Source organism: Esox lucius, chromosome 18 (assembly GCF_011004845.1).
Source record: "Esox lucius isolate fEsoLuc1 chromosome 18, fEsoLuc1.pri, whole genome shotgun sequence".
Lineage (NCBI taxonomy): Eukaryota > Metazoa > Chordata > Actinopteri > Esociformes > Esocidae > Esox > Esox lucius.
In genome coordinates this window covers 8,824,359-8,837,528 of record NC_047586.1, presented here as the reverse complement: position 1 = coordinate 8,837,528, position 13,170 = coordinate 8,824,359, and the positions used below count along the sequence as shown (strand labels likewise).

Genomic DNA, 13,170 nt, shown 5'->3' with positions numbered 1-13,170 from the left:
TTTCCCCCGCTACAGCCTTGCTGACAAACACGGAGCATGCAGTCGGGCAAGCAGGCAGCCATACTGGAGGCAGTGAGCCAGGGAGTCTGGGGTCAGCCAGTCGACGAGAGGCATTTGAGGGGGACAGGAGGAGAGTGGCTCCAGATGGGACTTTCTAAACCAGATGGACCCTGGGCCGTGGGAAGTTACCTCACTCCTCTGGAATTTGACTTGGTTGGCCTTGTTCATGTCCTCCGTCTCCTGTACAGTGTTAGCAGCCTTCTGGAGGATGTCTCGGGCCTCAGAGAGCTTGCTGGTGAAGCGGGAGAGCACCTCTCGTACTGGGGCCAGGCGGCCGTCAGTACTGATCAGCTTCTTGTCCAGCTGACGCACTCGCCTAAGGACTTAACCACACACAGTGTCAAACCCAAAGGACCCCAAAACATTCTCTTTAGCTAGCCCAGAATTTAAATCTTATATAAATGTCCAGATGCTTGAATAGCCCGGGGTGTTCAGGGATTAAATGAAAACCAGGACAACAGGCTTTACCCTATCTCTGGAAATCACCCCATCATTACAGCGTGTATACACAGCAGTGCGGTGTGTGGTTGTGTGTCTGTGATTGTGTGTCCTACTGCGAGTGTATCACTCACGCTCGTGGGCCTCCGTGGACTCGTCGGTAGCGATGGGCTCTCGCGGGGACAGGTCCAGTTCCTTCATCCACGCCACCATGCCCTCGGCCATGACCATCTTCTGACGGAGGACCTCCGGGTCCATGTCCTGATGGACACTGTACAACTCCCAGTCACTGATCATCTCTGAGAGGCAAACAGGACACAGAGGGCAGGATGAAGGAAGGCTGGGACACGACTGACGCCCCAGAACCCAAAGGTACCGGAGTTAACTACAGCGCTGATGACGGAAGCACAGTAGGAGGTACATGGTTCTGACTGAAAAGGCCAAGCAAAATCGAAAAGTAATTTGATACCGGATAACAGAATGTACATAACCCCTGTCTCGGTGTACTGTGAGTAAAAGCGAGTACTCCGAAGCGTAGCAGAGTAGATTCAGTGGGCTTTAACAGTACCTTCAATGAGCATGTTGAGGGTGGTGAGATTAATGGTCAGCTCATCAGCCAGATCGAAGGTCCGCTGTGTGTCCACATCCACTCTGTTGCCCAACGTCTCCACAACACTCTCCTAATGCAGAGCCGACACAACACAGGTCAGTGACGCCGTCACGACAAACACCCCGCGGCACACAAACCACCGAGGCTGCGACTAGAAACGATGTGTGTGTTGGAAAACATATCCACGCAGCCCCATTTGACAGACGTTGACAACAAAAGAAAAAGCTAAAACAGTGGAAGGAGATTTAATTCTGGGTTCTCGGTCTGGACCCTGCGCTGTAGTTTGTATTTGGACTTTCTTTAACCTCCGGAGTAGTAATGTAAACAGTGAATGGATGGAGTGAGGTGATGGTGAGCGTTAGATGAGCCAGTGGTCCACTCACCGTCTTTGCCAGTTGATTCATATCCGTAAGTAAAACAGCACTGCCCTCCTCCATCTGCCCTGTCTGGATCTTCATCAGCGCCGACTTATTTCTCCAGTTCACAAACTGGGCCTAGGAACATAACGATGGGCTTGGTAAGGGGTTTGAAGAATGCTGAAATGCATTTCAGGATTGTGAGGAGAGACATGTCAATCAAATCAATCAAATGTATTTATAAAGCCCTTTTTACAACAGCAGTTGTCACAAAGTGCTTTACAGAGACACCCGGCCTTAAACCCCAAGGAGCAAACAACAGTAGTGTTGAATTTCAGTGGCTATGTGTAATGGTTGTGCCTTTAGACACAAAATTGAGTGGCGATAAAACTCCTATACTGCAGTTGATTCGATGGTTTGTCTTGGGTATAAATCCCCGCCAACATGCAATGTATCCCACTAGTAAAATATTGCAAAAAGAGAGAGACGCTCACAGAGGGAGAGAAAGAGAGGGAGGATCTGTACCTGCAGACGGAGGGCGGTGTAGTTGTAGTACTTCAGCCTATCGTTGGCAGCTGCCCCAGTGGAGATGTTCAACACGCTGACCTTCACCTGGTCCAGAGTCTTATTGGACAGCCTCAGGTCACCAATCAGATGCCATATACACTCGTCACAACCTGATGTGGGTGGAGCCAAAATGCTGACTCAAATATTAGCTTTTAATGCAATTATCTCAGCAACATAAATGGTTAGGTTTAAGTGTAGTGTCCCGCGTTATTTTTGAATGGGATATTCTACGCTTCTATCGGTTAGAGGAAAGAGACTGGAAAAGTGATAGGACCAAATATGCCGTGGCTCATGTGAAGCGGCAGCATGGGCTTATACTGAATTAGCCAATAAAATGCTTATTCAACCAGGGCCACTTACTGATGTTGCAGAGGTTGACCGTGGGTGCTGCTAGCAGGCACTCCCCAGTGTGCATGTCACAGTGGCCGCTTGCACAGTCGCATTCTGAATGGTAGAAACAGATCACACACACACACACACAGTTCATATAGCTAGTTGATTACACGTCAAGTTGCATTCACTGAGTAAAATTTTTGTTCAGGGGGACATCGGACGATCAGTCTGAAAAGAAACACCAAATAAATACATCCTGGAATCAAATGCGGGGGGGGTGTCTTGTAGCTGGGAAAGAGTGCCGCTGTACATCTGCTTCTTGATTCCTAGGGCACTCTGGTGGGGTTTGGGAATTTGGCAAAGAATTTGTCAGCTGGGCGGATGATTTGAGGCTGGGTGTTAGGTGATGTCATAGGGTCGTGGGCTGCTAGTAGCAGTCCATCCCTGCGGTCGTGTACAGACATATACAGCTGGTCCGGAGTTCGCAGACCCTGGCAGATGTCTCCATAACATAATCTGTGAGGGGGTGTGGGAACGGTGGATGAGCAACAGCGCAGCGCCGGGAGCTATCTGAAAAGGACTCCCAGTGCTCCCTGTTCCGAATTTCTGACCGTCTGGTCTGCGTGTGTAACTTTCTGGAGTTCAGAGTTAGTATAAGAAGAGACTAGACTTGGTTCATTGGTTTCCTGCACGCTGGTGAAAGAAAAACCCAGCTCAAGCCGATGGTACATACTCTGACAGCCTGAAGGCCCATAGTTCCAGTGGTCTGGGAGGCAGCGCTCGCAGTACCGGCCTCCGGCCCCTGGTTGGCACTGGCAGCTGTGGGTCAAAGGATGACAGGTGGTCCGGAGTCCGGCGAGCCCGCAGTCACACCTCCGGCAGCCCTGGCAACTGTTGAAACCGGTGTGGCCCTCCTGAATCACACGACGGACATTCAGCACGTTAGACCTGCCGTCCACTGTCTGTTATTTCTATCGCCCGCACTGAACAATTTCAAAGCGCGCCGTGTCTGTTAGCAGGAGACTCACATATCATTGAACCAAACGGTGTGAATGTGCGATAACGCTGATCCCTTGACAAGGACCATTGAGAGTCTCACCTCGCATTGGTCACAGAGTCGTCCGGTGACACCAGGCTTACAGTGACAGGTCCCGGTCCTGTCATCACAGGAGGCTGTGCCACATTCATTGCATGTGCACTCTGCAACACAGGACATAGTTAATGCAGTGCGGTCCACTCTTCAACACAGGACATAGTTAATGTGGTGCGGGCCACTCTTCAACACAGGACATAGTTAATGTGGTGCGGGCCACTCTTCAACACAGGACATAGTTAATGCGGTGCGGGCCACTCTTCAACACAGGACATAGTTAATGTGGTGCGGGCCACTCTTCAACACAGGACATAGTTAATGCGGTGCGGGCCACTCTTCAATACAGGACATAGTTAATGTGATGCGGGCCACTCTTCAACACAGGACATAGTTAATGCGGTGCGGCCCAATGGGATACGATCATTCCGACCCCCGCGGAGCCCTAGCATCCATACAATCCTCAACAGATTGAGAAGTAGACCAGGATTTTCCCAGTTTTCAGTACCGTCGTTCCATGACACATCTATGGGAGCCTTTATATTTACCTCACACTTCGACTCACATGGTTAACCGACCTTGACGGTCCATTGAACCATGCTTGCCCAAATGTGCCGGCAGTAAGAAAATACGCCAGCCAGGTCTGTCTGTACTATGCTGTACTGTCTCTCCTCTGAGGCCTGTAGGCCTCTTGTCTTTAGGGCATGGCAGGAATGCTCACTGCCCAGCCAGCCCAACTGTGTAAACACACACAAAACACTTTCCACTGCTTCATATCCCACAGAGCTTTGTGGTGGGCTTATTTTGTGTGCAAAATGTCTACTACTAAACCTGCGTTAAAGGCAAAGCCTCAGTAAGTCTTTAAACCTAACGCTAAAGCAGGGTTCAAAATCCTGAAGTCCATGCGACAAATAACTGCTCATGCGTAAATCTTCTGATACCTTCAAATAAGTGGGGATTGTGGCCTGACATTATGACTATATGTTGTTCCCTTGGATTTTTGTTCATGTATTTGTGTATTGTCTATGTATATTTACAGTTGGATGGACCTAACTTATTCCTTTAAACTTCTAGTACACCAAAGTGCCTTCGTTGGGTAACTAAAGTTCTCTTGGCACGCACCTCTGCAGTTCTTGGCACTGATGGCGTCGCCGTAGAAACCCGGAGCACACCTCTCACAGTTGGCACCGGCCGTGTTCCCCCAGCAGTTCTGACAGAAGCCGGTCACATTGTGGCACTCGTTGAAGATGTGGTTGGGGTCTGAGTTGCCGTTACAGTCACATCTCTTGCACGAGTCACCGATCACCATGGGGTTACCATAGAAACCTGGAGCACATCTAGTGGAGCAAGGAGGAAGATTACCAGTAATTCTTTGACTTAACATGTCGTGGCATATATTGAGCACAGATGTTATGTGAAAGCATTTCCAAATACCTGATCTTTAGGTTTATTAAAACATGGCCTTAGAAAAATAATGCCAATACTTGTGAGAGCTTTACTTGGTTGCTTATTTGAGTTAGGATAATGAGTGTAATTGCTCCCAGTGTGGAGTTTAGCCAAGGTCCTGTCAGCACTGACCTCTCACAGTAATGTCCGGCATAGCCCTCTTGGCACTTGCAGCGCAGGATGTTACTGCTTCGGTCACAGTGCTCCGCAAAGCTGGCCAGACACAGGGGAAAGAATGTCAGTCACTGAGCTGCGCCCTGCCGACACGCCGGCCAGGCCCGGGATGGAGGCACACTGACAAGCCCGGGAATGTCGGATCATCGACAGGCTCTGGATGGAGGCACATTGACAGGCCCTGGATGGAGGCATTTTGATAGGCCCCTGGATGGATGGACGCGTTCGCTTACTTGTTGGAGGGGATGGAGAGGGGACAGGCACACGGCCGGCACGAGTGTCGTCCAAATGTGCTGACTTCGGGCATGTATCCATCCTGGCATATCTCACAGAAGTCCCCAGTGGTATGGTCCTGGCATGACTGCGTGGAACAGAGGGAAATGTAGTTGAAGTCTTGGCTGTAACTGATGGGATTGTATGGATAATGTACTATAAAGAGACTTGTGGTGACCTCATTAATGAGGTCGGATGACGCGTCGTACTTACAATACAGATGCCTGTGATATCCTCACAGGTTTCTGAATGTCCTTTGCAGTTACATGGTAGGCATTGGTTTTGGTTACTGAGGAAATATCCTTTGTCACACACCTAAGGAGAGGGAACGTCAACAAGATCTTTAAAACAAAGTTTTGAACGTCAGCTGAACACATAAAAGGTCTCAGAATCTAATCTATGTTTGAAGAAAGCAGTTTAATGGCTGCTTGGCTAGAGACCAGAGATGTAACCCAAGTTGCTAATGAGGCACTTTATCATTTAACAGATATTTCAGAAAGTAGAGCATCTGGAATCGTTTTGGCCAGGCCTGATTTAGGGGGCTAGTCACAACATTTCTTATGAAACTTGCTTCAAAGGAAAAGGTGTTGTCTTGTTTAGTTACAGAACAACGTGGATATACAATAAAATAAGACATTGCTTAAAAATCATTTTATTTTAAGCAATGTCTTATTATTTTATGTTAACCTTACCAGCTACACTGTTTTTATTTACAAAAAACATATGGTAGTGTAATTATATATTATTAAGCTTATAGTGGACTTAAAAATAACAAAGTAACTTTTACACAGACAGTTGGTATATTAAGACATATATTTCCAATGGTTTTAAGGTATTTTAAATGTTTTTCTTCAAACATAGAGCATGTTAAACTTGTCCCAAGGCTTTTGGAACTCAGGCTAATGAAGATGGTACAGGGAGGGTAGTCATTAGGATCCTTGGTCGCAAAGTCGTAACAATTTAACCCTAAACTTAACCATATTATTTACCTGATGCCCAACCCTAACCGTTAGACCAAAAAGCGTATTTTTGTGTTATTATAATATTTTCTGTTTTTGTAGTGAACCATTTAGAAATGTAGCAACGGAAAATGTAACATGTGCCATCTGACATGTGTCTCAGTGAAGCCGATGGAAGAGCTGGAGAGTGCCGCTTTTCAATTTTCCAATAGAGGTTGGTGTGCCTTCTGTTGACCAGTAGACATTCTGTAATTCTTTTTTGTGGCATTGGCGCAGTAAAGGCTTCTTTCTGGCAACTCGACCATGCAGGTCATTTTTGTTCAAGTATCATTGTATTGTGCGCCTTGAAACAATCACACCGTCTTCTTCCAGAGCAGCCTATATTTCTCCTGAGGTTACATTTTTCTTTGTACCCTGAACAATTATTCTGGCAGTTTTGACTGAAATCTTTCTTGGTCTACCTGACCATGGCTTGGTATCAAGAGATCCCCGAATATTCCTCTTCTTAATAAGTGACTAAACAGTACTGACTGGCATTTGCAAGACTTTGGATAACTTCTTATACCTTTTTCCATATTTATAAAGTTCCATTACCTTGTTACGCAGATCTTTTGACAGTTATTTTCTGCTCCTCATGGCACAGTATCTAGCCTACTCAGTGCATCCACGTGAGAGCTAACAAACTCATGAACTATTTATATACAGACACTAATTGCAATTTAAAAAGCCACAGGTGTGGGAAATTCACCTTTAGTTGCCATTTTCACCTGTGTGTGTCACCTTGTGTGGCTGTAACAAGGTCAAATATTCAAGGGTATGTAAACTTTTGATCAGGGCCATTTGGGTGATTTCTGTTACCAATATGATTTAAAAAGGAGCCAACCAACTATGTGATAATGAATGGTTTCATATGATCACTATCCTTAAATAATAATCTGTTTCTTTGCATGATCAGTCATATTTTTTAAATCAATGCCAAAATGTCACAATTTCTGCCAGGGTATGCAATCTTATGAGAACTACTGAAATAGCACAAGGCCATTAAGAGTCAGCAAACTATTAATCATATAAATAAAGCCCGCCTGTTTACACAATGTCAGTTACATGGAACACTTGTGCCCAGTTAATTTTGTCACATGTTCTGCCACTAGTGTAGGTAGACACACATCGTTCTGATTTTCAGTTGGCCCATTCAAAGAGCACTCGGATTGTACAATAGCAGTCTGTTCATATTGCTGCTGTGAGAATGTCATATTTTTCCCCTTTGTTATTTGATCCAATTTGACATTGATGCTGAATCCAGAACGGCTGGCATGAACACTGCACATCTCACACATTCCAGAGATATGGGCCCAGTCTGGATTCACATTTTCCCCTTGATTTATTCACTAGCAGGCCGTGAGACAAAGAAAGGCCTCTCAGCGAACTAATGTGAAACATCCTGCGAACAGCAGTGCTTTCAAGGCTGGAGCAGATTTTTCCAACACTCTCTTCTTGTGTCTGTTTCTACTAAAGGTCAGTCCTGGTTCTATGCTCTACAGGTCAGTCCTAGTTCAATGGACTATAGGTCAGTCCTGAATCTGTGGACTATAGGTCAGTCCTGATTCAATGGTTTATAGGTCAGTCCTGGTAAAATGGACTATAGGTCAGTCCTGGTGAAATGGTTTATAGGTCAGTCATGGTGAAATGGACTACACATCAGTCCTGGGGAAATGGACTACAGATCAGTCTACAGATCAGCTTTCAACAATGAGATCCCTCTGATGCTTTGGAAGCTCTCTGTGGACCATGGATTTTGCTCTGAGATGCAACTAAGAAAATGTCAGGAAAATCCTACTAGAACAGCTGAACTTTATTTGTGATTAATCAGAGTGACTTTAAATGATGGCAGGTGTGTAATGACTTCAATTTAACATGAGTTTGAATGTGATTGGTTAATTCTGAACACAGCCACATCCCCAGCAAACAGGTTATTGTAAGTTTTTTTTGTTTTGTTTTTTCTCTCGGATATTTCAGTTTGTTTTTCAATTGAATTGTTCACATTATAGGTCACATTAAGAATGGGAAAAGTTCTGACATGATTAATCTTTGTCTCATTCTTTTACATCACAAAAACCTGGCCTTTTAACAGGGGTGTGTAGACTTTTTATATCCACTGTACTATATCACACCAGGCTAAAGAGCCACATCACACACGTAACCATTGGACAGTAGTTCCATTGCACTATGGAAGGCTCCTCCCCACAGAGGGAGGGTGTATTATTACATGTCATTGCAAATGACTGGATTTAGAATGATTATCTGTGCAACATCCTGTGATTGGTCAAACAGCTGGATGATGAGGATCCAGCCAAACCCATGGGACAAGGGGTTCCTGGGAAAGGTGGAGTAGAATCAGCAGATGGTCTGTAGTGTGGTCTGTGTCCCAAATGGCACCCTAACCCTATATAATGCCCTTTAATGTATATAGGAGGGTTTAGGGCACCATTATGGTCGTAGGCTTTTGAGGAACACGGAATGTGTGTGTAAAGTAGAATAAACCCAGAACAGTTTTTTCCAAATAAAACAAGCCTCAGTCTTCTGGTGCTAGTTCCCCCTGGGCGTACGGTAGGGTGTCGCTCTGTGACATTGAACTTTAACCCCATGTCATTAAGGCCGTGCACCATGATGAGTTCACATATGCGGCAGCCTGCTGGTACACTATGAATGTCATCGGTAACGTTAGCCACTTCTAAACGTTCTCTAAACGCGCCCACTACAGTAGAGAACAAAGGTGACATTCACTGCACAGCATAGCCCCTCTCTGTTTCATGTGCAGCAGCATGTCCCGACGACTGCGTCACTGTGTTCCACTCCTTCCAGGCAGGACGTCTTTGTCAAATGATATGCGTTCATCGCTAGCCGCTCATATCCTGTGTGTCGGGGAGTGCGGTTGCAGTGTGTAGCTCGAGGATCGACCACAGGTCTGCTTCTGTCTCTCCCTTTGGAACAACGCAAAAAAGCACTGGGTCACATCAGCTAAGCCAGAAAAACAAGGGGAAAAAATGGAATGTCCAAAGGGAATATCTCCTTAGGCGGTGGGCCTAACTGTATTGCAGTTGCCTCTCCCTATATCTCTGTCTGCAAACGGGAACAACAAACCCTGTGGCCCCACAATAAGGGGCCGATAGCTTGTTGACTTTGGCCTGGGAGAAGGCCTAAGTGGTTGACTCCTGAAGAACTGAGAATGTGAATTTAAGCGCCAGGGTCATTTGAATCTTATTGCGATCCAATAACAGAACGGAGACGATAAGTCTGGAGTCGAGAGGTCTCTTTCGGCGCATGATATTCCGGTATTAGAATGCACAAGTACACGGACCAAGTAAAACGCTCTTGAAATTTCACAAGCAGCGGAAGTTTGTCAATTCTCCAATTTAGACACTCCCTTTAGACAACCCTTTCCAAGCCACCCTCCCCGCCCCATCAACGTTCTCTCACTAACTCTCAATTCAGCAAAATACCGAATACATCTAGCTTTGCAATTGTTTAATGACTCACATGGCAGTGATTCGTCAAACAACATTTACATGAGTCTCGCTCTTGTTTCCCTAAGTTACAGTAGAAGGCCTCTCCAAGCTAGATGCCCGTTCTTAGATCCCCTTTGTTTCCAAACAGGACATTTCAACTTGCACCCGGTTGCCCACTACAAATGCGCCGACAGACCGTCTTATATTTCTCCTCGTGCCATTTCTGCTCGCTGAGTTTCCGCTGCGGGTGTTCACAGCATGGCAGCTGATTTCCATTAGGGCTCTGACGGGGGGTCAGTGGGGGCTGGCGCAGAGTGATCTGGGTCACAGTTTCTCTACTTACACCCGACCCAGAGTAACCATGAGGTACTCTCCAACGCCAGCGTTTATGCATAGAACCCGTTTGATTTAAGGTACAGGGGTATTCTGCTCCATTCTCAGACATGTACTTAGTATGATTTTGTCATTTGGGAAAATGTATGGGTAAAAGGTGTGCAACAACAACAACAACAACAACAACAACAACAGCTCATCAGCATTTAGCTGTGATGAGGAACTGGCAGCCTGCTATGTGTCCTGACCCCAAACAAGCAGAGGAAAATCTAGAAAGTTTGGTCTTACCAGCGACGGCTGTTCCCGATGTAATCCGGTGACGGTAGCTGGGCAGACGAGCCCTGAGAGGAGGATGGAGAAAAGGCATGGCAGAGCTCTAGTAGCAGCCATGTCTGTGTGTACGTCCAGTGGAGATCCCTCTCTCTCCCTCTCTCTCTCTGTTTCTCTCTGTCCCGTTTGTGGTAAAGTCTCTCTGGGACACAGGCAGCTGTCTGCCTCCCTCGCTCAGTTATATATGTTGGTTTTACTTTTCCACTGGTCCAGATGCAGTTCCTGCGCCAGCCCAGCCCAGCCCAGCCCAGCTCCCAAGTCCTGTGAAACGAACTGTGTGTACTTCCTCTCTCTCTCTCTGTTTCTCTCTGTCCCGTGGTAAAGACTCTCTGGGACACAGGCAGCTGTCTGCCTCCCTCGCGCAGTTATATCCGTTGGTTTTACTTTTCCACTGGTCCAGATGCAGTTCCTGCGCCAGCCCAGCCCAGCCCAGCTCCTAGTCCTGTAAAACAGACTGTGTATACTTCCTCAATCTCTTTCCCCCTCCTTTTCCCTCGACTCTCTTCACGTCCGTGCCTCCCCCAGCGGACCTGCCTCTCTCTCACGAGCTTGAATCACACAGAGATGGGAAGGCTGTAGAAAGGGTGAGGTGGGGGGCGGGGGGGAGATAGAAAGGGAGACAAAATGAGAGTGCACCAGACTAGCGGGTGTGTTCAGTGAGCAGGCATGCAGACGGCACATCTCCCCCTGACTGGACGTCACGTTAAGTGTCGTCTGCAGTATAGCTGCGGTCGTCTCCATTTGCAGGGTCACTCTGCGGCATCCTTTCACCTTGGGAGGGGGGGGTGAACAGCAGAAATAACCCTCATTCCACCCCCCACCACCACCACCACCCCCCCCCCCCCCCCCTCCAGGCTGAGAGCAGCCGGGGTCAGCCTCAGCACTACCGTATGTCTGAAATGAAAGACAGCTGACTCCTCCCCACCTCCTCACCTTGCTCCTCCACCTGCGCCGCCCGGGGCTTTTGTGTTTACCGAGGTCAGGCCTGCAAAGGAGGTGATACATTCATGAAATCTGTGTTAGGGTCTGGGATGCTTCCCCCAACAGGAAGAAGCCTCTGACTGACTGAGGTCTACTTTTAGCCACAAAGCAGCCATTGTCAAAGTCCAAATGTTGGGAAATCGCTGAGAAATCAAAACAGTATACATAACCACGCTGTCTGTGTCAGTGTTTTTACTGGCGCGGGGACGTTCGTATTAAGTCTGACAGCTATAAAGACCTGTCAGGCATTAGATCGTGAAGGGTGACTTCGTTCTTCCTCCCTGAGTATTACATGTAAGGATATTGGGTGTTTTAAGCCGAATGGGTTCTCAGTAATCCCCTGTTCCTGGACCATGAGGACATCTCAGATGACCAATAAACAGGTTGTCACATTCCACTGATGCATATTAGGGCCATTCCATTTAACTCTTCCTAGAGAAGACGGCTACGACGCGGCAGTCAAACCACTTCCACTTCAGTGGCGCGCCGGAGATCAAACGGCAGCCGTTATCATACGTATAGGGTTGATGTCTCTCTTTCTGTCTCGCTCTCTCTCTCACACACGCACGCACGCGCACACGCTCATGCACGTGCAGGGCACACATGCTGCCTTAGGTTTTTTGAAAGGCAGAGAGATTGTCCCGTGTTGCACAACTCACAATGATTAAACCCGCAAATGAAAACGGCATTGTGAAAGTTGCGAGCTCTCAGCGGGTTTTGTTTAAACCCTGTAAGCACAGCATAAACAGACCGCTCTGGCTGCGTGTTGAAGAGGCCGTCCCAGAGTCTGCGTGTCTCCTCTTGGTCCCCGGGGAGTCCAAACCCCATTTGTTCCTTTGGTATTCTCACTGGAGGGTCTGTCCAAACACAGAAGGGGGGATCACTCACAGGGCACAGCCATCAGGAATGATCTGTGTGTTTCACGGAGGTGTGTATTTCCCTACTGTGGGCGAATCAGTGTGAGGTGGTTTACAATGCCACACTGGACCCGCTGAGCCCAGGAGTCACATCAAGGCCATCAATCAAAGGCCCAGACTGAGGCCCCTCACATCTCCTCGCCTACTGAATAAAACAACAGGCATTAAACTGCTGCTCTCGGATCAACTGACAACTGCAAGATAACCAAGTGATAGTGTCTCTTAAGCTGCTCAGTTATATATATATATATATATATATATATATACATACATATATACATACATATATATATATATATATATATATATATATATATATATATATATATATACTGTGCATTCAGTTATGTTGTTCTTCTGAAATGATAATTTTCGGATTAAATAATAATGAAGGTACTTAGCTGCAGGATACATTACCCCCTCCTGTTTATCTTTATTGGGCCTTTGTGAGCTCGCTTTGTTTTTGTTTCAGTGGAGGCAGATGCAATCCGCAGCACGCAATCTCTCATTTAACTAACATTCACCTAACCTCCCGTTGCACCCCGGGCTGAGATCGTAACCACCCTGTAGGGAGCCTTGGCTCCCCTCCATGTGAGAGCGGGTCATTACAGCGCAACGTTTGTTATGGTAGACCTTAATGTTTTCCCTGGGTGCCTGGGCTTGTGGCTGAGAGGGAAAGATGATCTCCTGGGCTAAGACGCACAGCTGTAGGGGGAGATGAGGGGGGGGGTTGACCTCGCAGGGCCCTGCTGGTCACTAGGATCTCCCTCCTTCTCCAAGACAGAGCACATAAAGCC

At 47.1% G+C, this 13,170-nt stretch overlaps 1 protein-coding gene across 1 annotated transcript in view; it reads right to left on the bottom strand.

Annotated features, from left to right (window-relative positions):
- Positions 1–11,055, bottom strand: part of lama4 (laminin, alpha 4) — a 28,555-nt gene extending 17,500 nt beyond the window's left edge. Inside the window, exons 1-13 of the mRNA XM_034287830.1 lie at positions 10,434–11,055; positions 5,561–5,662; positions 5,308–5,435; positions 5,033–5,113; positions 4,577–4,791; positions 3,464–3,564; positions 3,098–3,278; positions 2,392–2,475; positions 1,990–2,141; positions 1,492–1,602; positions 1,067–1,178; positions 633–797; positions 190–383 (exon numbers count right to left, since the gene is read on the bottom strand). Coding sequence (XP_034143721.1) covers positions 190–383; positions 633–797; positions 1,067–1,178; positions 1,492–1,602; positions 1,990–2,141; positions 2,392–2,475; positions 3,098–3,278; positions 3,464–3,564; positions 4,577–4,791; positions 5,033–5,113; positions 5,308–5,435; positions 5,561–5,662; positions 10,434–10,535 — 1,728 coding nt within the window. The 5' untranslated portion in view covers positions 10,536–11,055. The remainder of the gene's footprint in view (positions 1–189; positions 384–632; positions 798–1,066; positions 1,179–1,491; positions 1,603–1,989; positions 2,142–2,391; positions 2,476–3,097; positions 3,279–3,463; positions 3,565–4,576; positions 4,792–5,032; positions 5,114–5,307; positions 5,436–5,560; positions 5,663–10,433) is intronic.
- Between the last annotated feature and the right edge of the window lie 2,115 nt (positions 11,056–13,170).